Raw genomic sequence first — 23,940 nt, 5'->3', positions numbered from 1 at the left:
AAAATTAAAGTCTGAATAATAAAATATTTGACTAAAATAAAAACATAAATTTCATGATCTGTATGTCTAGGTGGAAACCATCATTGTTAATAGAATTAAGAAGTTGACATTGTAAAGAAATTTTAAGGTATTTCAGTTACCAAGAAAGGCAAATTAATGTTTGAAAAATAAAATATGTACACACTGGTATGGGTTATTTAACTAAAGTACAGCAACTTGATACTGACAGCTTCCATAGGTGAAAAAGCAACACAGAACAATTTAAAACAGATTGACACAGAAAAGAGTTTCTTCTGCAGATGGTTCCTTTTCTAACGTAAGCTGGTATACTCAACAAACAAATCATTCTGAGCACTGACTGCATGCAAATATTACAAAACTAAGTGTTATAAAGGATAAAAATGTAAAAGAAATATGGTCTTTCCTCTCAGGAAACTTCAGTCTAGTGAAAAGGATGAAACGAGAGCATACAAACTGTAGCACAAGGTCAAACACAGCACTACTGTGTTATAAAAGAGATTAGGCAGCTCCAGAGGAACTAAAGCTCTAATGAATGTATTATATAATCACAAGAAATTTTTTTAGGAGATAAGAGGACTGAAGTGCACACTACAACTAAAGAAGCCATATAGTTTCAAAATTCTTAAAAATTAAACAATTTAAAGATCAGAAACAAGAACAAAATTTTCTTCAAATCTCTATAAATTTCTTGCCCATTCAAGTTCAAAACAATTCTAGCTGTTGCTTTACTGAGTTCAGTTCCCACAGTCTCTCCAGTGATTACCCAAATTGGAAGGGAATCACTGAGTTGCAGGAATGTTTATACTGCCTGAATTACTATGCCATTTACTTGTAAAAGTTGAATTTGTGTTGGTCTTGTAAATATGCTTTCATTACTGCACCTGCAAACTTGTCCAAATTTATTATGTGTCACCTGAGGCTGAAGAAAAATCAAGAGTCTTGGAATCTGAAATTCAATAGTTACCAGCTACAATAATGCATGTGTTCACTCTCCCATCTACCTTATCCCATCTTGGTACACGGCTGGAAAAAAACTATTAAGAAATAAAACTCCATTACTGTTGTTATTTAAAGCAATTAAAAGTTAATTGGTCTTTCACAGAATCATTTCATTTAATTAACTGAATATCAGAATACAAAAGGGTCTCAGGCATCTTCTGTAAGTCATTTTATAGGCCAGTATACAAGAGAAAGAACAAAACAACATGGTTAAGACTGTGGATCCCAGAGTCAGATTGCTTGAATTAAATCTTAGTTCTGTCACTTAGCTGAACGATTGTGTGCAAGTCACTTAACATTTTTGTGCCTCCCTTTCTCACTGCAGATAATAGTAATATCAATTTCATGGTGTTGTTGCAAGAATTAAGAGTTAATATCGTACTGTGAAGCACTTGAAGTGCTACCTGGCACAGTGTTAGCTATTATTCATGACCTTGAGGTCCAGAACATATAAGGTGACTTGCCCTAAGTGACAATGCTAAGTATTGGTAGAGTTCAGACTAGCACCCAAGTCTTTTGGATCTCAGGGTAATATACTTTCCATTAGAAAATGTGTCTCTGACAGAGAATGAAGAGGTATTTTAGTAATTTTATCCTTCCTTAACTGGTATTTCAAAACCTACAAGAAGGAAGTATCTTGAAATAAAAGTCATCTTTGACATTCTAACCTATGGCCTTTATTGATCAATTAGTTGCCTTTTGTTTTTTGTTTTGAAAAAAACAGATTTTATCATTAACAAGGAGGGTCATACTGAGCAGGGCCTTATAAACTGAAATATGTGGTCCCAGGGTGTCACAATGGAGAAATCAAGAGATCATGATTGCAGAAGATGTCTTTGCAAACTGAAGGACATGATCCAGGGGAGGCTAACCAGGAATGCAGCAGGCATGCTCAGGAAAAGTGAGAGGTGGTTAGGTCACACAGCAAGGGAAAGGACAGCGCCCTTCACTCCTGCTTCTTGTGGCTCTCCAGGTGAGACAAGACCCACCCTGATGTCAGGAGGTGAGCCCAATGGCCATATCCATGGTCCCATGCTGCTCCCGCAGAGGCTTGGAATGGATCTAGGCGTGCTGCACCAGGAGCTGCTGGGCCGAGCCAGTCAGGCCCCTTAGCAGCAGCAATGTCAGCGCAGACAGTATTTATCCAACTCACAGACTTTCTCCCCACTGTGTACTGGTTTTAGCCAAGCATATCTGTGTACCTCTCATAATCTAGGACCACTGATTGGATCAGAGATATGCAAGAAGAAGGATAGCATGGAACCAAAGGGAAGGAAAACAAAAAAAGGAAGAAACTGTGCAGGATCAAAGAATCAGTAGTCATGAAATAAGCTTTCTTGGAATGGTAACTGGCTCTGAAAATAATTCCAAAAATGTTTTAAGGAAGATGCTTTCTTTGAAGGACAAGACTAATTTAAGTATATTAATTATGACGTATGTGAGAAAAATAGTAGTACAAAAACACTTTCAATTTTCTTAGAGCTAAAGAGTAGGAAAAAATAATGAAACAATCAGAGGAAAAAAGTAGTGTTCTGTTAGTAATTCCAATTCATTAATCTGACATTGTTGGGGAGCACTTTGTGTGGTATCAGGAACTGTAGCCCTGCGCGAGCCAAGCCTTGAAAAAGGGACTGTAAGTCTCGACCAGAAAACTGGGAAAGCTGGTGCAGACATGACCTGATGCTAGCACCAAGGGTTCCTGGGGAAAATCTGGCCAAAAGAATGCACTATATCCACTGAAGCTTGCTCTGCTTCACATTGGCCTGATAAGGAAAATCCAGGTGTTTGACTTCACAGCAAGGAGAAACAACCTGAGCCTCTTCTGCTGCCCCCATGTCTGACAGACCCTAGTATAAATATCTATAGCCTTTTGATATGGATTGATAAGCTTTGCATGCATGCTGTATACCCCTGCATATATCATTCTCAATAAAAGCCATTTCAGAGAAAGGCTTGGGGCATTCTCCACTAGAAGGAATTGCCACCCCTTTCTCCTGGCAGACAAATTGTGTCTGGAACGACTCATTTCTTCATCCACGGTAGCCAGGAGGACTCTGCGGGACAGGGCCTCCTCATGACATGATGGACATTATATTAAATCAAGATAGGCACACGGTTAGTCTGCAAAGACAAGGCTGTGTGCTTTGAGGTTAGCCATCATATTAATTAAAACTTTGAAGGGTTTGTTTTACCATTGGGAAATGAGATCAAAGGATAGAAAATGAAGCAAAAAATATTAAGGTACAAAATGAGGCTGATTCTGTTGCTGAAATATTCCCACAAAAGCAAAAATGACTTATTGCTTGCTTTTAAATTCAGAAATACCAACAGCTTGATTTCCCAGACCTATGTTTACTACAAAGGGAAATTTACATGACATCTGTGAATCAATGCCTTTTCAAAACAGAACAAAACAAAGTAAAAAATAAACAGATGTTTATTGTCTAAAGGTTTCCTTAAAAGATGCTGGGTACAATCTAAGAAACATTTGTGAGTTGTTTCTATAAAAATACATTTTGTTGTAGTGAAAATAAGGCAGACATCAAAAAAAGGTAAAACGGGATTTTAATAAAGTAACCATGATACTGCAGCACCAAGCAGAATTTTCTGAAGTCAATTTTGCCTTATTTAATAGGTTTTAGAAAGCTTAATACTGCACTATATAATAGCGAACTCACTTAGAATTGATGAAAAGTGGTGTTTATAGTTCTTTTTAGAAAAATCTGGCCTTTAAGACTTGAATAAGGATTTGAATTTTTTACTGTTGGAATCAACACTTTTTACATAAATTATGACTTGGTGTAACATAAAATTGCATTTCATTAATTTATAATAGGGAAATAATCTTATTGCATTATTTTAGGAATGCTTTCCACAAGTAAATTTGTTTTGCTTCCGAATGGTTCCACTGGTTATTTTTATTAAAAAGCAGTATTAGCAAAATATCGAGCTTACTATGAACTGAACACTCTCAAGTATGAGACCTAAGTGCTAAATTTTACACTTAAGAAAAAAAATACCCAAAATAATTTTGTATCTTTCACTTTTCCATTTGTTCTTTTTATTTAATGGGAAAAGCACTCTCTCTGAATGGCAAGGGTTCAGCAGTGGACTCTCAAAGAAGCATTACCAGTGACATCACAAAATTAAAGATTTTAAATATTATATATAGCCATCAGTCTACATCAATTATTTTCCTCTGCTTCCTACATAACCATTATTTAAAAGAAAATGAAATAAATTTAAAAAAAAAACAGGCTTACAAGAATAATTTAACTGAAAAGAAAATGGAAATATAGAGACTTAGTCCTGACCAGTGTGGCTTAGTTGGTTCGAGCATTGTACTGTAAACGGAAATGTCCAGGGTTTGATTCCAGTCAGGGCACGTGCCTAGGTTGCAGGTTTGGTTCTGGTCAGGGTGCATAAGAGAGGCAACCAACAGATGTTTCTCTTACATTGATGTTTCTCTCCCTCTTTTTCTCCCTTCCTTTCCCTTCCTCTAAAATCAATAAGCATATCCTCTGGTGAGGATAAATAAAAAAGAAATATAGAGACTTATAAATACCTGCCTTAGGTTATAAAGTAAAATTAATGGTAATGAATGAATGAAAATTCACATTCCCAGAACACTTTTCTCCTTGAATCATAGAAAGAAGGTCCAATGGTATAAATCTACTATGGAGGGAAACTGTCAGAACAAACAAATCTAAAAGATAATAAAATACTTTTGAAATAATCGCTTTGTAGAATATTGTTATTTTTCATCATTTTCTGCATATAAATTAAGTGAATGCTCTTTTCGATGCTGAAAAATAATATACCATCCCTTGGGAATATCAACACTTACACAAATTTTTAAAAAGAAAATTTAAATACCTGTTTTAGTTTTTCATTCTCTTTCATGAACTTTTTGGCAGCCTCGTTAGTATCTTCTGCTTGAGTTTTAAGTACTACTTTGTTTGACAGTTCTTTTGCCAACTGAGTAATAAGGGTAACCAGACGTCTCAACACTCTAAGGAAAAAAAAAAACCACTTTAAAATAAATAGTCATTGTTAAACAACATTCGTTGTGTGGTGGATAGAGATGATGGTTCGGGAGGACACATTTTTAAAAAAAGATCCAAGTCTTTCAGTCGAAACACACCTGTGACTCATTTGTTTAGAATCTTTGTTAGACTTTGTCAAGATGGCAGCATAGGTAAACACAGCTCACCTCCTCACACAACCACATCAAAATTACAACTACATTATAGAACCACCACCACTCAGGAGCATCAGAAATAAAGTTGAATGGAAGTCTGATAACTATGGAATTAAAGAAACCATCTTCATCTAGACTGGTGGGAGGGGCAGAGATGCGAAATGGGCTGGTCCTACATCTACATGTGGTGGCTAAAAATTCAGGAGAGATATCTTAGGGGCAAGGAGTCCCAGCCCCACACCAGGTCCCCCAGCCCAGGGTTCCAGTACCAGGAAGATAAGTCCCCATTACTTCTGGCTGCAAAAACCATGGGGGATTGAGTTGGTGGAAGAAGCTTCTGGAGACCCAAGCAGTTCCTCTTAAAGAACCCAAACAGAGTTATATTCACTGCCTCTGACCTCCAGCACCAGGATAGCAGCTAGAAAGGCACCAGTGGCATAGAGAGAGGAACTGTAGTGTCTGGCATCATGACGAAAGCTGGGGGACAGCTATCTCCCAGACAGAATCGCGGGCAGAGGCCATTCCCTTTTTCCAAACCCTTCCCCGACAGAGCCATGGAGTTACTAAATGGGTGCCATATCTGAGACTCTGTCAACCTGCCTAATACTGTTTGCCCCACCCAGGGGATGCCCTGAGTTTCGTCTGACCCAACTTATAGCTGTTAACAGTGGCTTTTCCATATGAATGACTGATCCTGACTATGCTTTGCAACTTCCTAAATCCTCTCAAACAAGCAACAGCTGGCCTCGGTCAGGCCCCAAACCCTGTACCTCTTGCTGAGTGGTCCCAGGCCAAGCACTAGCAGCAGCCAGCCTAGATTTATAGCTTGGGTTTGCCTGGGAATCTCTAAGCCCAGCACAAGTACCAGCTACCTTTTGTTTTATAGCTCAGGCAGGGTATCCCCAGGCAAAACAAGGTGGTGGCTGACCCACCTGCACCACCCAGGAAATTTTAGGGCCTGTGCACCCAAGGGACAGCTACAGACCATGCTGGAGCATCATCACCCTGCCCCTGCACAGCTGATCCACAATGGAGAGCAGAGGTTGGTGGTCAGTGGTGACAGCCAGTCTTTGCAGCTGATGGGCCTAGGAAAATCCCTCCCATTCATCTGCCAACAGCAATGAAGGCTCAACTACAAGGGAAGGGTGCACTCAACCCACATGAATGGCACACTCTGAGCACCAAGCTTGGGAGAGAGGGGAAACAATGCCACTGGATGCTACAGGACACCTACTACATTAGGCCACACTACCAAGAAAGGGAGTCATAACAGTTCTACCTATTTCATAGAAATAAACACAGGGAGGCTGCCAAAATGAGGAGACAAAGAAACATGGCCCAAATGAAAGAACAGATCAAAACTCCAGAAAAAGAACTAAACAAAAGAGAGATAAGCAATCTATCAGATGCAGAGTTCAAAACACTGGTTATAAGGATGCTCAAGGAACTAAGTGAGGACCTCAACAGCATAAAAAAGATCCAGTCAGAAATGAATGATACACCAATTTAAATAAAGAACAATTTACAGAGAAACAATAGTAGAGTGAATGAAGCCGAGAATCAAATCAATGATTTGGAACATAAGGAAGAAAAATACAAACAATCAGAACAAGAATAAGAAAAAAGAATACAAAAAGTTGAGGATAGTGTAAGCAGCCTCTGGGATAACTTCAAGCTTTCCAACATTCGCATCACAGGGATGCCAGAGGAGAAGAGAAAGTGCAAGAAATTGGAAATCTATTTGAAAAATGAAAGAAAACTTCCCTAACTTTGTGAAGGAAATAGGCATGCAAGTCCAGGAAGCACAGAGAATCCCAATCAAGATGGATGCAAGATGCATACTTCAAGGCACATCATAATTAAATTGCCAAAGGTTAAAGATAAAGAGATAATCTTAAAAGCAGAAAGAGAAAAGCAGTTTGTTACTTACAGGGGAGTTTCCATATCACTGTCAGCTGATTTCTCAAAAAAAACTTTGCAGGCTAGAAGGGACTGGCAAGAAATATTCAAAGTCATGAGAAGCAAGGACCTACAGCCAAGATTGCTCTACCCAGCAAAGATATTGTTTAGAATCTAAGGGTAGATAAACAGCTTCCCAGAAATGAAAAAAACTAAAGGAGCTCATCATCACCAAACCATTATCATATGAAATGTTAATGGGACTTATTTAAGAAAAAGAAGTGGGGAAGGCGGCAGGGAAAAGTGGTGGGGGGAACACAGAGACAAATGTATTTGGAAAAATAAATTAATTTTAAAAAATTTAAAAAATTAAAAAAAGAAAATTAAAAAAAATAAGATCAAAACTATGAACAATAAAATGGCAATAAATACATATCAACAATTCAATTTAAAAACCAAACTAAGCAAACAAGAAGTACAGAGACAGAATCATGGATACACAAAACATTTTGATGGTTGCCAGATGGGAGGGGGTTGTAGAATGGGTAAAGAGGTGAAGGGATTAAGAAGTACAAATAGGTAGTTACAGAATAGCCAAGTTGATGTAAAGTACAGTGTAGGAAATGGAGTAGCCAAAGAACTTATAAGCATGAGCCACGGACATGAACAATGGTGTGGGGATTGCCTGAGGGAGTAGGGGGGTGCTAGGTGGCAGGGGGAAAAGGGCGAAAATTGGGACAACTGTATTAACATAATAATATACATAATAGTAAAAAAAATTAAAATTAAAAAAACCTTTTTTACACAGAAAAAAAATAATTAAATACCACTGAACTTGTATTTCAACTGCTAGTCTTCTAACAAAGATTCTTTTTTAAAATTATATTTTATTTATTATGCTATTACAGTTGTCCCATTTTTACTCTCCTCTTTATTCCCCTCTGCCTTGTGCCCCCACCCTTAGTTCATGTCCATGGATCATACATATAAGTTCTTTGGCTTCTCCATTTCATGTACTATTCTTAACCTTTCCCTGTCTATTTTGTACCTACAATTTATCCTTCTTATTCCCTGTACCTTTTCCCCAATTCTCCCTATTCCTACTCCCCTCTGATAACCCTTCATGTGATCTCCCTGTCTGTGATTCTGTGCCTGTTCTAGTTGTTTCCTTAGTTTGTTTTTGTTTTAGGTTCAGTTGTTGATAGTTGTGTTTGTTGTCATTTTATTGTTCATAGTTGTTAATCTTCTTTTTCTTAGAGTCCCTTTAACATTTCATATAATAAGGGCTTTACCTTATCTGGGAAGCACTTTATCTGCCCTTCTAAATGATAGCTAAGCTGGATAGAGTAATTAATCTTGGATGCAGGTCCTTGTCTTTCATGACTTTGAATACTTCTTTCCATCCCCTTCTTGCCTGCAAGGTTTCTTTTGAGAAATCAGCTGATGGTCTGATGGGAACTCCTTTGTAGGTAACTCCTTCTCTCTTGCTTTTAAGATTCTCTCCTTATCTTTTAATCTTGAGTAATATAATTATGATGTGCCTTGGTGGGTGCTTCCTTGGGTCCAACTTCTTTGGGACTCTCTGAGGTCCTGGATCTCCTGGAATTCTATTTCCTCATCCAAATTGGGGGAGTTCTCCTTCATGATTTTTTCAAGTAAGTTTTCAATTTCTTGCTCTTCCTCTTCTCCCATGGCACTCCCATGATTCGGATGTTGGAACATTTAAAGTTGTCCCAGAAGTTTTTAAGCCGCTCCTCATTGTTTTGAATTCTTGTTTATTCATTCTGTCCTCGTTAAATGTTTATCTCTTCCTTCTGCTCCAAATTGTTGATTTGAGTCCCAGTTTCTTTCCCTTTATTGTTGGTTCCCTATATATTTTTCTTTATTTCACTTTGCATAGCCTTCACTTTTTCCTCCATTTTGCGACCATGATCAACCATTTCTGTGAGCATCCTATTACCAGTGTTTTGAACTGTGCACCTGATAGGTTGGCTACCTGTTCATTGCTTAGTTCTATTTTTGGAACTTTGATCTGTTTTTTCATTTGGGCCATATTTCTTTGTCTTGGTGCACCTGTTACATTTAAGGGGCAGAGGCTTAGTTATTTGCCAGGGCGGGGCAACCCACTTCTCTGAGTTGTGGCACTGTACATGGGGGAGGGGTCCAAGAGGGAACAATGGTGCTTACTTGGCTCTCAGCAAGGTTTCAGTCCCTTCCCTCACTACCCACAAGCAAATTGGGCCCCTCTGTGCTGATCCCCAGGTGGGTGGGTCTGTGTACATTCTAGGACCCTGTGGGTCTCTCCAATAATCTCTCCTTGAGGCTGGGAGTTTCTCCCACTGCTGCACTGCCCACAGATTTTTACAGCCAGAGATCTTGAGGCTTTCTTTTCCCACACTGGAATCCTGGATTATGCAGTCTGTCTTGCTCTCCAGTTGTTTCTCCTGGTTATCCACACGCAAATGTGGTACTGCTTGGTCCACCAGCTGCTGCCTCGTTGAGTGTCCTCTCTGCTCCTGTTGCCTGTTTCCACCCCTCCTACCAGACTGGATGAATGTTTCTTCTTTAACTGCTTGGTTGTCAGAATTCTATACAGTTCAATTTTCTGGCAGTCTGGTTTTTAAAATTTTTTGTTTTCCTTCTTTTGGTTGTGTTAGAAGGCAAAGTGTATCTACCTATGCTTCCATGTTGACTGGAAGTCTTTGTTATATTAATTTAATTATTGTCATTGTAGCTGCCTCCAGACAAGGGGAGCAGAAAAAGAATTTCAGACAGTGTGGCAGGGCCAATAAGAGAAGGCTTTTTCTAACTCAGGTCAAATTTTGCTATTTAAAGAGCATTGTATGAGGCTAGTCAAGCCCACAAACTGATCATACACATTGTTTATGGGCAACTTCCATTGTTAGAAGTAGTACTTAGTATCATCAATTACTCATTCAACAGACATTTCTTCAGGAGCTGCTAAGTGTTAAGTATTGTTTTAGGCACTGGGGACACAGCAAGAAAGAAGACAAAGTCTCCATTCTCAAAGAGTTTAGGTTCTAGTTCGAGAGGCAAGAATTAAAACAGTATTTAATTATAATTATGAATGATACTCAAAAGAAAGTACCATATTTTGTTGTGTATAATGTACACTTTTTTGCCCAAATTTTTGAGGGAAAGGTAAGGATGTGCATTATACATGGGTAGTACCTGAAATACCTTGTATTTGTTCTTGGGTTTTATAATTTTTTGTTACCTAGAATTTCTTGTGCCATAATATGTTAAAAAATAAATGCTAAAATTCCTTTATAATACAAAAAATAAGTATCTAAATATAAACAAATAAAGAATTGAAATAAAAAATTAAAACAAAAGATTTTTGTCCTGAAAGTTTGGCCCAAAAACATGGGTGTGCACTATACACAGGAGTGCATTATACATGACAAAATATGGCATGTATACATTCAATGGGAGAGTACAAGAGGAGTCATATGTACTTTGAGGGGAATGATTGTCACAGAAGGTTTGCCTGAGAAAGAGACTGAATGATTAAAAGTCAGCCAGAGAGGGAGAAAAGAGTGTTCCGGCAGAAGGAAATGCAGGTGCGAAGCTCCCAATAGGGACTCAATAAATATCTGTTGCAAGAATGAATGAATGCCTGGCTGGGTAGCTTAATTGGTTAGAGTATCATCCCAATATGCCAAGGTTGTGTGTCTGATACCCAGTCAGGGCACATACTAGAATCAATCAATGAATGATTAAGTAAGTGCAAGAAATTGATGTTTTTTCTCTCTCCCCTACTTCCCCTGTCTAAAATCAATAAATATCTTTTAAAAGAATGAATGAATGAATAGTGGAGTAGGAATGTGGTATGCATGTCAGAGAACAGAATGAAACAAGGCTCCAGATAGAAGCAGGGGCCAGATCATGCAGGGCTTATTAACCTTTCAAACCCACAATCCCTAACTATTGCTTGTTATTTGGGAAAATAGTCCGAGTTTTTCTATGAAGATTTTAGTATATTTAGTATTATAGAAAAATCTAAAGTGTAGGTTAAAAAAATGAGAAACAATCGTTTTCAAACCGACTGTGTGTTTTTTACTTACAGCCAAAAAAATAATGAAAATCCAGAAATGTAAAGGTTTCTTTGAGACCTAAAAAGTTTCATCTGTGTATGTTCATGGGCACCAGGTCTGCTGGGTAAGCTCTTTTCAATGGCAGTAACAGAAGAATATTTCCTTACTTCTCTCACAGCATCTATTAGAGAAAGGAGAAAACATTACCTTTAGCTTCTAAGAATATAAAATTATTATTAAAATGGAAAGCAGTTTTAGAATAACTGATCTAACTTTAAAATAAAGGACTTTAGATAGGGACTTTTCCTCTAAATACTTGGGAGGGTACCATGCTCAAAACAGATGATCTGTATACGTATACTACTGGTAAATTTTGAATGCAACAGCATTTTTGTTTTTACTATTCATCTAAGACTCACCCTCATTCACTATCTCATCTCTAGCTATACTGCAAACTATTATCCTTTATTCTTTCTATATCCCTAATAGGTTGACTAAGTTTTAATCTATTACCAATAACATACAGGCCATATCCCATACAATCAATTCTGTGAGACTATCCTATTTCTATTACTATACTAGCATTTTATTTTACCTGTCATTTTGTTGATGGTTTCCTTTGCTGTGCAGAGGCTTTTTAGTTTGATATAGTCCGACTTGTTGATTTTTGCTTTCATTGCCTTTGCTTTTGGTGTCAAATCCAAAACAATTATTGCCAAGATCCTTACCACCTATGTTTTCTTCCAGGAGTTTTGTGGCTTCAGGTCTTAGATTCAAGTCTTTCATCCATTTTGAGTAAATTTTTTAACTTTTATTTTTCAGTTAGAGTTTATATTCAATATTATTTTGTATTAGTTCCAGGTGTGCATTGATTTTTGTATTGTGTAAGACAGTAGTCAAGTTTTCCCAACATCATTTATTGAAGAGACTGGCCTTTCTCCATTGTATATTCTTGGCTCTTTTGTCAAAAATTAATTGAATATGTGTGGATTTATTTCTGGGCTCTCTATTCTGCTCTATTGATCTATGTGTGTTTTCATGCCAATACCATACTATTTATATATTTTTTAAGTTATATTTTATTATGTTATTACAGTTGTCCCAATTTTCTCCCCTTTTCCCCTTTCCACCCAGCATCCCCTATTCCCTTAGGCAATACTCACACCATTGTTTATGTCCATGGGTCATGCATATGTTCTTTGGCTACTCCATTTCCTACACTGTATTATACATCCCCACGGGTATTCTGTAACTACCTGTTTGTACTTATTAATCCCCTCCCCTCTTCACCCATTCCTCCAAATACCATACTGTTTTGATATAACTTTGTAATGTAGTTTGAAACCAGGAGCATGATGCCTCCAACTTTGTTCTTTCTCAAGATTGCTTTGGTTATTTGGGGTCTTTTGGAGTTTGATACAAATTTCAGGCTTGTTTGTTCTATTTCTGTAAAAAACGTCATTGGAATTTTGATAGGGATTATACTGAATCTGCGGGTTACCTTGGGTAGCATAAACATTTTAACAATATTAATTTTCCAATCTATGAGCATAGGATATTTTTCCCATTATGCAGTTTCTTTCATTAATGTCATAGAATTTTCAGTGTACAGGTTTTTCACCTTTTTGGATAAATTTATTCCTAGGTATTATATTCTTTTTGATACAATTATAAATGAGGTTTTCTTAATTTCTCTGATAGTTCATTATTAGCATATAGAAATGGAAGTTTCTGTATATTGATGTTGTATCCTCCAATTTTTCTGAATTCATTGATTAATTCTAATGTTTTTTCTATGAAGTCTTTAGGGTTTTTTATGTCAATATAGGTACAGATTTCTATTATTATGTCATCTGCAATAGTGACAGTTTTACTTCTTCCTTTCTAATTTGGGTGCCTTTCATTTCTTTTTTTAGCTTAACTGCTCTGGCTAGGACTTCTAATACTATGTTGAATAAAAATGGTAAGAACGTATATCCTTGTCCGGTCTCTGATCTTAGAGGAAAAGCTTTCAGCTTTTCATTGTTGAATATGATATTAATTGGGAGCTTGTCATATATGGCTTTTATCATGTTGAGGTACATTTCCTCTATATAAACTTTGTTTAGTTTTTATCATAAATGGATGTTGAATATTTTCAAATGCTTTTTCAGCATCTATTGAGATGATCCTATAATTTTTATGGCTAACCTTTAAAAAAAAAACATGAGTGAATATTCTTAAGGTAGAAAGAAAAATCACTGATTTTAACCCTTTATTTTTTTTCTAATAAACATTCAAGGTTATGAATCTCCTCTAAACAGCTCTTTATTGCTTGTTTATCTTACACATTTTTGTACCTTGTATTTTCATTATTATTCAGTTAAAAAATATTTTCTCTTTTGCCTTTGAGTACTTCTATGACCCATGCATTATCGACAAGTGTCTTATCTAATTTCTAAACATTTGGGGTTGTTTCAGATGTTATTGAATTCTCTTTTACATACTTTGCATGATTTCAATTCTTTTGTAATTTATTGAGACTTATTTTTATGGGCCAGAATATAGTGTATCTTGGTGAACAGAATATAGTGTCTATAGGTGTTTGGGGAGACTTGATTTTTTGACTTTTTAAGGTTAGTCTGCTTTTATTGTAATTTTAGTTAAACTCCCAATTCCTGGGACACAATAATTTCTCTATTCCTAAGAAGCAATATTCTGTGATTTTAGTAGAAAGGTTCAAGGTCTTTACCATGGCCCTCAAACCTGATTGGGCTTGAGACTCTAAACTGCTTCTTCTTGGTGGGCAGCATCTAAATCTGCTTAGTTCTTTTAGCTTTCTAGCTGCTACTTTCCACAGAACTCCTTTTAATCTCCCCTGTAGATCTAGGGTTCAAGATTCAACCAAGGATTTGAGGTGAATTTATATGCAGATTCTGGAGTTCACTTTCTGAGGCTTTCTCTTTCTTTGGATGTTTCCTTTTAATTTCCAGCCTCTCTGAACTTTGACACCTTTAAGTCAGTAAGACTGTGGCTTTCTGCTTTAAGGTCTATCTGACCATGCCACATGGGCTGAGAATTGTCCTTAGAGGAAAAGCTATGTAAATTTGATCACACTCATTGTGATTCCCTGTTTTCAAGGTTTGACTTCCCTCTAATTTCCATCTACTTTTGGTTGCTCTCCTAAGTCTTCGAACACTTTTTATTCTTATTTTGTCCAGGGTTCATAATTGTTATCATGGGAGGATTAATCTAACACAAGCTATCTTTTCATTTGTCTTTAAAAATTTTATTAGTTTAAAAATTTATCAAGGCGAAACCTTTCTATACCTCAGTGAAGTAAATGTTACTACCCCATTCTGAAATGTAAACACTGAGGCTTAAAAAGTTAAGTCCCTATCTGCCTGCCTTTACCCATCAACCATTAAAGTTCCTGCATTAACCATCCATGACTTCCCTGCGCTCTGGGAATTATGCCCTCCGCGCGCAGATTTAGTTTACAGCTGGCAGTCATGAACTCTGGCACAGCTTACTAAACAAGAGCTGCACAGCCGGTGCTAGATGGTCTGATTTTTTCCCTTAGAATGTGAATTGGGATTCACAATCAGCTAATTAATCCTTGCATATGGCTGGAGTGATTAGCATTTGATGGCTGTGTGGTGGCCATTTTCTGCTTTGGGAATGGAGTGAGAGTCCATGGAGATGAGGAAGAATGAAGTAGACCCAGGGAGAAATGCAGGGACACAAAAAGGGCACTTTGGTGACTATTAGTTTCTCCTGGAATTTGGTTTACTTCCTTCCCTGAGCTGTTCTGAAACAATCCCACATTTTATTATAAATTCCTCCTTCTTGCTCAAGTGAGTTCAAGTTTGTTTCTGATAGATGTAACCAAAAGAACCACAACTAAAGTTCTCCTTCCTTATATGGTTGGGGTATGTGGCAGTTTTTGGTAGAAATTCTTGTGATAATTTTAGAGTTAGATCTCAAAACACTTTAGAGCTAGTGAAAGCTGCAGAAATGATCTTCTCTCCTTTAACTTTGCCAATAGGTAAACCAAACTCAGAGGAAATGCCACTCCAAAACTCATTTTGTTAGCTGGTGGCAAAGTGGGACCTGCTTGCCTTATTCTTTACTCATTTAGTGTTATTACTTATATGGCTGGAGATTAAATCGATAACATTAACAATAATGTACCAGGAGACAAATATTGACATTTTTGGATGAGGCAGAAACCTATTCACACCCTGATACAATTACCTACTCACACCCTCTCACAGCAGTTGGTCCCAGTTTTATAAAGAGGATTCCATTTCAGAGGTTGGTGTTATGGAACATGGGAAACATTTTCTCACAAAATAGTGGCACACATGGTTCCAGGCTGGCCCTTGTAAAACTTAACCTACAACACAACAATGCTTAGGGAATTCTGAAGTAAAACATATTCTGCAATATGTGTTAAAAGCTGAAGTGCAAAGAAGTAGCTGGGTGATCAGGCAAGTTACTTAATTCTCTAAGCTCAGCTACTTCTTTTAAAAAACATAATTATTTAGACTCATGGAATTTCTGGTTTGACAGGAACCTTAAGGGTTTAATTCTAATAGCTAAGATACTCATTATCATAAAAATTTCAAACATGCTGAAAACTAGTATAATAAACACCCATATTTCCACTACCTAGATTCAATAATTGATAACTTTTCCCTGTATTTGCTTTATCTGTCTTCATTTTTTAACCATTTGAAAGTCAGTTAAAAATATCATGATACTTGTAATATGTTAGCATACAGCTCCTAAGAATAAGGACATATTCCTATATAACAGATGTTGGTAAACTTTCTCTGTAAGTGGGCAGATAGTGAACGCTCTTGGTCATATGGTGTGTCTGCTGCAACTACTCTACTCTGCAGTTGTCCGTGGAAACATGCATAGATGATACATAAACAAACAGGTGTGGTTTTGCATCACTAAAACTTTAATTTCCAAAATTGGCATTCGATTTGCAGGCTATAGGTTGCTGACTTATGCTATGTAACAACACTGTTATCACAACTAAGGTTAACAAAAATATCCCTAATATTATCTAACAATCAGTCCATATTCAATTTTTTTCAGTAGTCCCCAAACATTTGTGTTGTAGTTGTTTTTAAACCAGAATCTAATCAAGATTTACAACCTGTACCTAAGAGTCCTTTTGAGGGCCTTATGATCCTATTCCTTCTATGTCTCCCCAACAGCTAAGCTCCTGGTGCCTAGGACACCATGTTAACAAAGGATTGTATAACTGGTAACTCTGAAAAGTAGGCTATATGTTGGTTTATTTAAACCTTAAAACAACTTAAAAAAGGTTAAGTACAACTGTACTTTGTTGAAATTTATGCTTCTGAATATATAATAGTAATATCTATTAACTATTTATATACATATATCAATATCTGCTCTACACAGTATCCATATCCTATACAAAGTCAACTGCATATCAATAGCAACATTGACTTAATTAAAAACCGATGAATTCATTAATAAATAAAAACTAGACTAAGCTTATTCAAAGTAGGAATCTATTACTCTAGTACTTACCTAGAAACAGAACAATCAATAGGACTATAATAGTAAGAAAAGCCTTGTTCCAAAAAGTTGCAATTTTACCCCAGACATTAAATGAAAAAATCTTCTGCCACCTGTAAAGCAATACAATTAAATTAGGTATAAAAAGAATCAAAGTGTTTTGAAATACTTTCTGAATAGTGAATTGACATTTTGGTTATTGTGTAGTGAATGATAAGAATTATAGAAATTTAATTTTTTATGTCATATCATAAAGTTGTTAATTCATAAAAACAGTTTCATAAACTAAAGAACACTTCTCTCAAGTTTAATAATAATCTGACATTTGATTATCTTGTTTGGAAGCTTAAATATTCTACAGGGAAAGTAACTTAAAGGCAAGATACATGACCAAAATCTTAAAAAGGAATTCTTATAGTAAAATGTTATATTGCTGATAGAAGTCATCCCTTTATATCTTTTCCCTTATCAGGGTAATAACAGGGAAATAACAAATATTGGTCCAACAATTAGCAATGTTTCAGTAGTGGGTCCAACTCTTCTCAACTATTTACTTTTATGTAATACAATTTTAACATTTACTCCATGTAAAAGTGTTTCTCTACTTTTACCATGAATTTTAAAAATCACTGAGGGATTACATACACAAAGCAAAGTGCAAAAATCTTAAATAGATAATGATGAATATATAAATACATATACATGTATATAGCTATGTAGTTACCATGATCAAGATTTGAACATAGAGGAAATAAAAATGGAAAATAAATAGTCTATAAGGGATGAGTTAAAAGATATAAACAAAGACAGAGGTAAGAATGTATGGATTATAAATGGCAAATACTGATAAAGTAACTCATCACACAACTGAAAAGGTAACAAACTTTGCATAAGGGCATTTAAAATGCATTAGAACATTTACTGAGAAATAAGCACTTAAATAAGCTTCAAACAGAACTTCAAAAAATTTTTTACTTTAAGATTATGACAAATTATTAGCTAATAAGTGTTGAAAACAACTCTAAATAATAACTGGAATTTCATGTGGAGAGGAAGATTGATATGAGATAAAGTAGTTTCTTTCGTCTCTATGCTTCCAATTCCAAGGACACTATTTAGATTTTACATTATAAAAACTTTATATTTTTTGAAAGAGAACCTAGTGACACTACCTTGATCAAGGTCCAAATGTAAATTACATTCAAGGGCCAGTGTTAAAGGAAACACAAAAGAGACCCCCTACAGAGTACAAGTAGTTTATATTAACACTAAATTTAAGGAAGGAATAATAGCTACCATATATTGAGTCCTTACTATACTATCGTTCTAAGCACTTCTATGTTTTAGCTAATTTAATCACCAAAACCACAGTGAAGGTGGATACTAGTATTACCTCCATTTTACAAATGGGGAAACTGACTAGAGATAGTAAATAACTTGCAGACAGTCTCACAGTAAAATGCAGAGTTAGGATATAAACCCAGGTAGTCTGACCTTTGACCTCTGAGCATGTGCCTAGCCAGGGGGCTATGTGAAAAAAGAATAGACAAATAAAAAAGACTGAAGGCTCTTCTTTAAAGATTATGATGATACACATATAAAGATAAAAAGATGGAGATACACACAGTACATTTTAAATAATATATAAACCATATTTTCTCATGTATATGAGGATATGTTTATATAATATGAATATAGACACATTTATCCAATAGCTACTTGACCAGGGTAGGGAAAATATTATTTGGCAGGAAGAAAAATAATTTATAGATTATTTTGATAAAGAAAAATAATTTATGGGTCATTTTGATGGAGAAAAGGTAAAGAGACAAAAAAATTTTTTTGCAAGTGTTACCAAAAAGCTAAACAGGGTGTTAATGAGGATTAGAAAACAAATCAAGGTGCTGAGAGGTAAGTAGGGTGATGGAGTAGAAAGAACACTAATCTGAAAGCAACATTCATTTCTGGAATCTGCCATGAATCAGCTACATGACCTTAGACCACTTTCCCTATAGAATGAGTGGGTTGGATACAATTATCTCTAAGCCCCTTTCCTACAGTATGATTCTTTTTTTTTTTTTTTTTTTTTTTGTCTTTAGCAAGGAAGAAAAAAAATGATGGTATCACTGACAAAGACAGGAATAGAAATCCAGCTAGGTAAGAAGCAAGTTGAGAGTTGTGAAAGACTCCCTGAACCTTGAGCCAAGGTAAAAACTTTTGTGTCTCTTTTATTTATGGGCTCCTACTAAACTTCAGTGGGTTATCTCTAAGATTTCATTTACGCAAGATTTTCTTTCATGCCATGAGTATGAACAAAAGTCATGTAACATTTTTATTATAAGTGTATTTCACCATTCATACCAAGATTTTCTAGACCTAAAACTGAACTCCCAATAAGTGGATTATCACAGGGGTAAAGTGAGCCACTGTTTCAATTAAAATACTTAATACTTAAGGACCTAAGGAACTAATAATAATGTATGGTTCTGATACATTTCATAATCAGCACTTTTAACATATATTCATTAATTCTGTATGTGGGGGAAGAGTAGTAAAAATAACATTAAACATTAATGAAACTATTTCTTGTTTAGATTGGCCAAAACTAAGAATCATTTATTGGCTTAAGTTTCTAAATTGTCATTTCACTTCCCCAGTGAAACATTTCTGCACCCATGCTGTCCTGTAAACATCATTTATCCACCCACTTTCACTTAGTTCACTGTTCCAATTCAGGGCAATAAAACAAAGGTAAAACGAAGGTAAAACGTGATGACAAAGCAGGCGTTAAAAGCATAACCTTTTACCTGCAATTAACAGAAACAAAGGACTCGCTCTTTTGATTTTAGAAAGGAGGGGGAAAGTTAATTTATTTGTAAATTTAACAAAAAAGTTTTATAAAAAGCGATATTTTAATATCGTCATTATATATTACCTAAATTTGTTAGTGACTTTATTTTTTAATAACTTGCAGACAGTCTCACAGTAAAATGCAGAGTTAGGATATAAACCCAGGTAGTCTGACCTTTGACCTCTGAGCATGTGCCTAGCCAGGGGGCTATGTGAAAAAAGAATAGACAAATAGAAAAGACTGAAGGCTCTTCTTTAAAGATTATGATGATACACATATAAAAGATAAAAAGATGGAGATACACACAGTACATTTTAAATAATATATATAAACCATATTTTCTCATGTATATGAGGATATGTTTATATAATATCCTCATATAAGTGCACCTTTTATATAATCAGCACTCAAAACTTTCAAACTTTAAGAAAACTTTTTCCGTATCACACTAAACAACCTAAAGGTGCTGTTGGTCCTATATTTATTATTGTAACAATTTGGAGTTTTCCTACCTCTGAGGAGTAATAAAAGGTAGACAGAAGATTAAAATGAGTCCTATTTCAGCATAGAGAAAGGTTGCAACTGCCGCCCATTGGAGTGTCATTTTTTTCTCTTCACACCTAAATAGAGAAACACTTGTTTTACTTTGTTGCCGTTCAAACAAAATTGGTTATGACTCCCGGGACGCCATTGTTTTTATCAGGGGTTTAGAGTCCGACCTTCCTCTAACTGAAGGCGCGCGGCCCGGAAGGGCAGGAAAGCGAGGACAGAAGAGGGAAAGGGAAGGGGTTACGGGCGGGTCGGGAGGCTGGCGTCTCCACCTCCCCGGCGAGGCCGGAGCAGCGTGCTAGGCGGCCTGCAACGACACGGTGTTTTTCCGCCAGCTTCGCTGCGACTTTCGCGTAACGCCAGCCTCCACTATCGTCCGCGCCTGAGACCCTGGCGCTCAGCGAACGCCTTGCCCTTGATCGATGGGTCGAGAGTAGGCCCAACCGCGGAGAGCGCCGCCACCCCGCGGCCCCCAGCCGCCTGGAGGACTGCGGCCCCCGGGGACAGCGCCCGGCCTTACCCCGCCTGCGGCCGACCTGGCTCCCCGCGCTGCTCGGTGGCCGCCGAAGCGCGAGACGTCAGACGCCTCGGCGGGGCAGGAGGGAAGCGTGCCCCACCCCCACCCGCAGCCGAGCCGGCTTCCTCCTCAGGCCCAAGGTGCTGGTCCCCGCCGAGGTCGCGGGCTGCGCGAATAGGATTAGCAATAATTGCTTTCTAATTGGTGGAAGATGCGTAGGGCTCGCAAGTGCAACTTCATGAGAGCCGACTTCAAATTTCTAATACTGTGTGGTTTGGGTAGGAGGCGTGGTTAATAGACCTTTTCTGATAAAGCAGCGTGGGGTCCACGGACAACCAGTTAGGCAGGGACAAGAGGTCTGGATAAGGTAAATTCCGGGAACATTTTTGAAACGCACTCCTTTCCTATTTCGGTCTAGGTTAATGATAGGACTGGTTTCACTGTCCGGAAATAATCTATAGTTAAAAAGAAGGGCCAGGATTGGGTAGTTGTGCAGCATTTTGTTCTTCTGAAGACTGTAGAACATGTACAGTGAAAACATACTGGTTTTTGTTTTTTATTTTTTGCACTCTTCGATGGGCTGGAAAGAGGCCATAAACTTAAGGGTGATATTTGGGGACTGATAGGAAAGGGAAACTGTGGATATGGGTATTTTCTTTCAATGACTATTTTCCAGGTTTTCAAATTGTGTGAATACATTCAAATTATTAAATGTGTATTATTTCAACCTTGACATTAAGAATGCAAACGAATGTATGTTCCTGGAAACAATTATTTTGGGAACACTAAACAAAAGATGAAAAAGACATAATTATACAATATCAAAACATTTTAAGTCAGTGCTTTTTCTTATCTTAAATATACTTGATCATATAAAAAAAAGAGAACATATATTAATAATAAGGAAGTTTTTTTTTTTAAAAATCAAACACGTTTAGAACTCCTTGCCCTTCCACACTGGTACCTTTGGAAGGCTGTTCACCTTAATCGAATTGTTTTTTTGTCACAACATTAGTATAATTTATCTCAGAGTTAACTTACAAAGATGACTAAGTTTTGCTGATGGCTCCCTATATGCTTGTATACTTGTGGAGAGCAGGAAAAATAAAATGGCATTGGTCCAATCAAGATAATATAAAGTATATAAAACAAAGTGGAGTCATTCATGTCAACCAAAATGGCTGTTAGTCAGCCATGACATTTTGGTTCAAGAGGGAAACTACCTAAGTCAGAGCAGACACATCTGGGAAGGAGACACACCTAAGATATCTGCCCATGTATTCAAAATAGCCATGTCTGGAGAGCGGGACCTGGGAAATTCCACACTTGCCAGCAGGGGGTGTCAAGCAGAACAGCCATGTACCACCAACAGGCTCCTGGTCAAATTCTCCACTTAGAACCAGGGGTGGCGGGGTTGCCAAGACATTTCTGAAGATTCAGAAAGGTGGAATACACCACTGAGGCAGGTTCCAGACCACTGGAGACAGCCGAGATCCACACACCAGAGTGCTGTTCCATGGCATGCTGGTCTCCCTTGGCATCAGCCACTAGAAGCTCTGTCCTGCTGGACTGAGGACTTTGTCTGCCCTGGTGCCCACCTGGCTCTGGAGATCAAGATCATTCCTTACAAGAGGATGACAACTCCCTTGCCCACCATGCTGTCTTCCAGACCTGCAGACTGACTCTGGGACTCAGGTTCATTTTCCTCCATTGATTGGGGGTTGGGGGCGGGGGGTGTCGTGTGTGTGCGCATGTGTGATATTTCTCTTAGATTGTTAGAGTGTGAGTAGGATATTCATGTATGTGGATGTTCTACTTTGAGTGAACCTGCATTCAATAAAAGCTGAGTAAACAGCATAGTTACTGTGTGTGACTTGTGTCTATTCCTTGGTGCTGGTCTGCTCAGCAGGCAGCTAGCAGAGCAGTTGCTCTGCTGACTTACAGAAAATACTCTTATCATGAATATATGCTTGTGACAATGCTACTCCCAGCAAATGAAAAAGCCAGTTATCTTTAAAAATACAGTAATTGAGCCCTGGCCCCATGTGGCTCAGTTGGTTGGACTGTCTCGGATTCCATTCCCGAATCAGTAAGTATATTCTTGGATGAGGATTTAAAAAAAAAATACAGTAAACTGAAAAATGAAAGGAGAATGCACCTAAGAAAAAAATGACAACACAGTGCTTATGTTAAAATTGATTCATGTAATATTCCCAAACTCTTGAATTAAGAAGTTTTAGATACTGCCTCCTTTTTAACAGTTTTCATGTTAGTAATGTACACCAATACCTTGATTATGGAACTTTTATTTTACCTGAGATATTCTTGCAGTATCACATTCACCAATAACAAAATTCTATCAGTAACATTCCCAAAACATGGAACTTTAAAGTTAAAATTATTATCAACTGCTGGGAGGCATAAAAATAACATCACTAAAAACAGGGTCTGAACATTATAAATTAAAAATAAAACCTGGTTACTATTCTTTGGAATATTTCAAATATATAATCATTTTCACATATTTTATACTTAAAATGTGGGGGAGTGCAATTAATACTATTTTAGGTAGTTATATTTTATTAGTCTTTCAATATTCTGAATACCTAGACCAATCATTTTCAACCTTTTGTCATTTCATATCATATATTCTGTGGCACACCAAAAACAATTTTGCTGACCTGACAAAAAAAATAGGTATAATTTCATTCACACCAGACAGCTATTGTCTATTGGTTTTTTTTTTTTTTTTGACAATCTAATGGAAAAGAGGTGTCCCTGACTAAACAGTCAGGTATTGCATATTTTAAAAATACTTGCAGCACACCAGTGTGAAGTGGCACACTGGCTGAAAACTGCTGATATGGAACGCTTGAAATATAACAAGTTTAAGGTCATTTAAAGTTTCATGGAAACTTAGTCTTAGAGAAAACATATCTAATTAAATTCAGTTACATACAATTTAAAACAAGTACTTCGGGGTGTGTAATTCATGAATTAGGAAGTACCAGTGTGATTTTCTCATTTGAACTTTTAACGTAAGCCCTGAATGCAACTTTATACAGAATGTCTTGTTTTTTTCGTTTTACAGAGGTTGGCATTGTTCTGTCACTTTTCTGCACTTTTTTTCATTAATAACTTACTTATACAGAGATCTGATTAAGATAATGCAGATCACAACGGAGAAGCGGAAGGGAATGGAGGAGTTTCCTGAGACAATTGTGGGCAGTCCAGGATGGGATTGGCTGAGAAGCTAAATGCCTCAAGAGCCAATGGAAATAAAAAGAGAGCTGGTTCTCAG

The 23,940-nt window shown here is 36.9% G+C and overlaps 1 protein-coding gene across 2 annotated transcripts in view; it reads right to left on the bottom strand.

Moving 5' to 3' along the window:
• LOC129063532 (B-cell receptor-associated protein 29) overlaps nt 1-20,735 on the bottom strand; it is a 51,109-nt gene extending 30,374 nt beyond the window's left edge. The window contains exons 1-5 of one of the 2 annotated variants that reach the window (XM_054564653.1): nt 20,643-20,735; nt 20,086-20,193; nt 16,735-16,835; nt 11,209-11,359; nt 4,897-5,032 (exon numbers count right to left, since the gene is read on the bottom strand). In XM_054564653.1, coding sequence (XP_054420628.1) covers nt 4,897-5,032; nt 11,209-11,359; nt 16,735-16,835; nt 20,086-20,177 — 480 coding nt within the window. In that variant the 5' untranslated portion in view covers nt 20,178-20,193; nt 20,643-20,735. Of the gene's footprint in view, nt 1-4,896; nt 5,033-11,208; nt 11,360-16,734; nt 16,836-20,085; nt 20,194-20,292; nt 20,615-20,642 lie in introns of those variants that run through there. The other variant, XM_054564654.1, reaches the window with a different exon arrangement.
• Nucleotides 20,736-23,940: the final 3,205 nt, after the last annotated feature.

Source organism: Pteronotus mesoamericanus, unplaced genomic scaffold, assembly GCF_021234165.1.
Source record: "Pteronotus mesoamericanus isolate MK-2021 breed Mesoamerican mustached bat unplaced genomic scaffold, CSHL_Meso_final scaffold_85, whole genome shotgun sequence".
Lineage (NCBI taxonomy): Eukaryota > Metazoa > Chordata > Mammalia > Chiroptera > Mormoopidae > Pteronotus > Pteronotus mesoamericanus.
The sequence above is the reverse complement of the archived record's forward strand: the minus strand, read 5'-3'. Positions and strand labels throughout refer to the sequence as shown.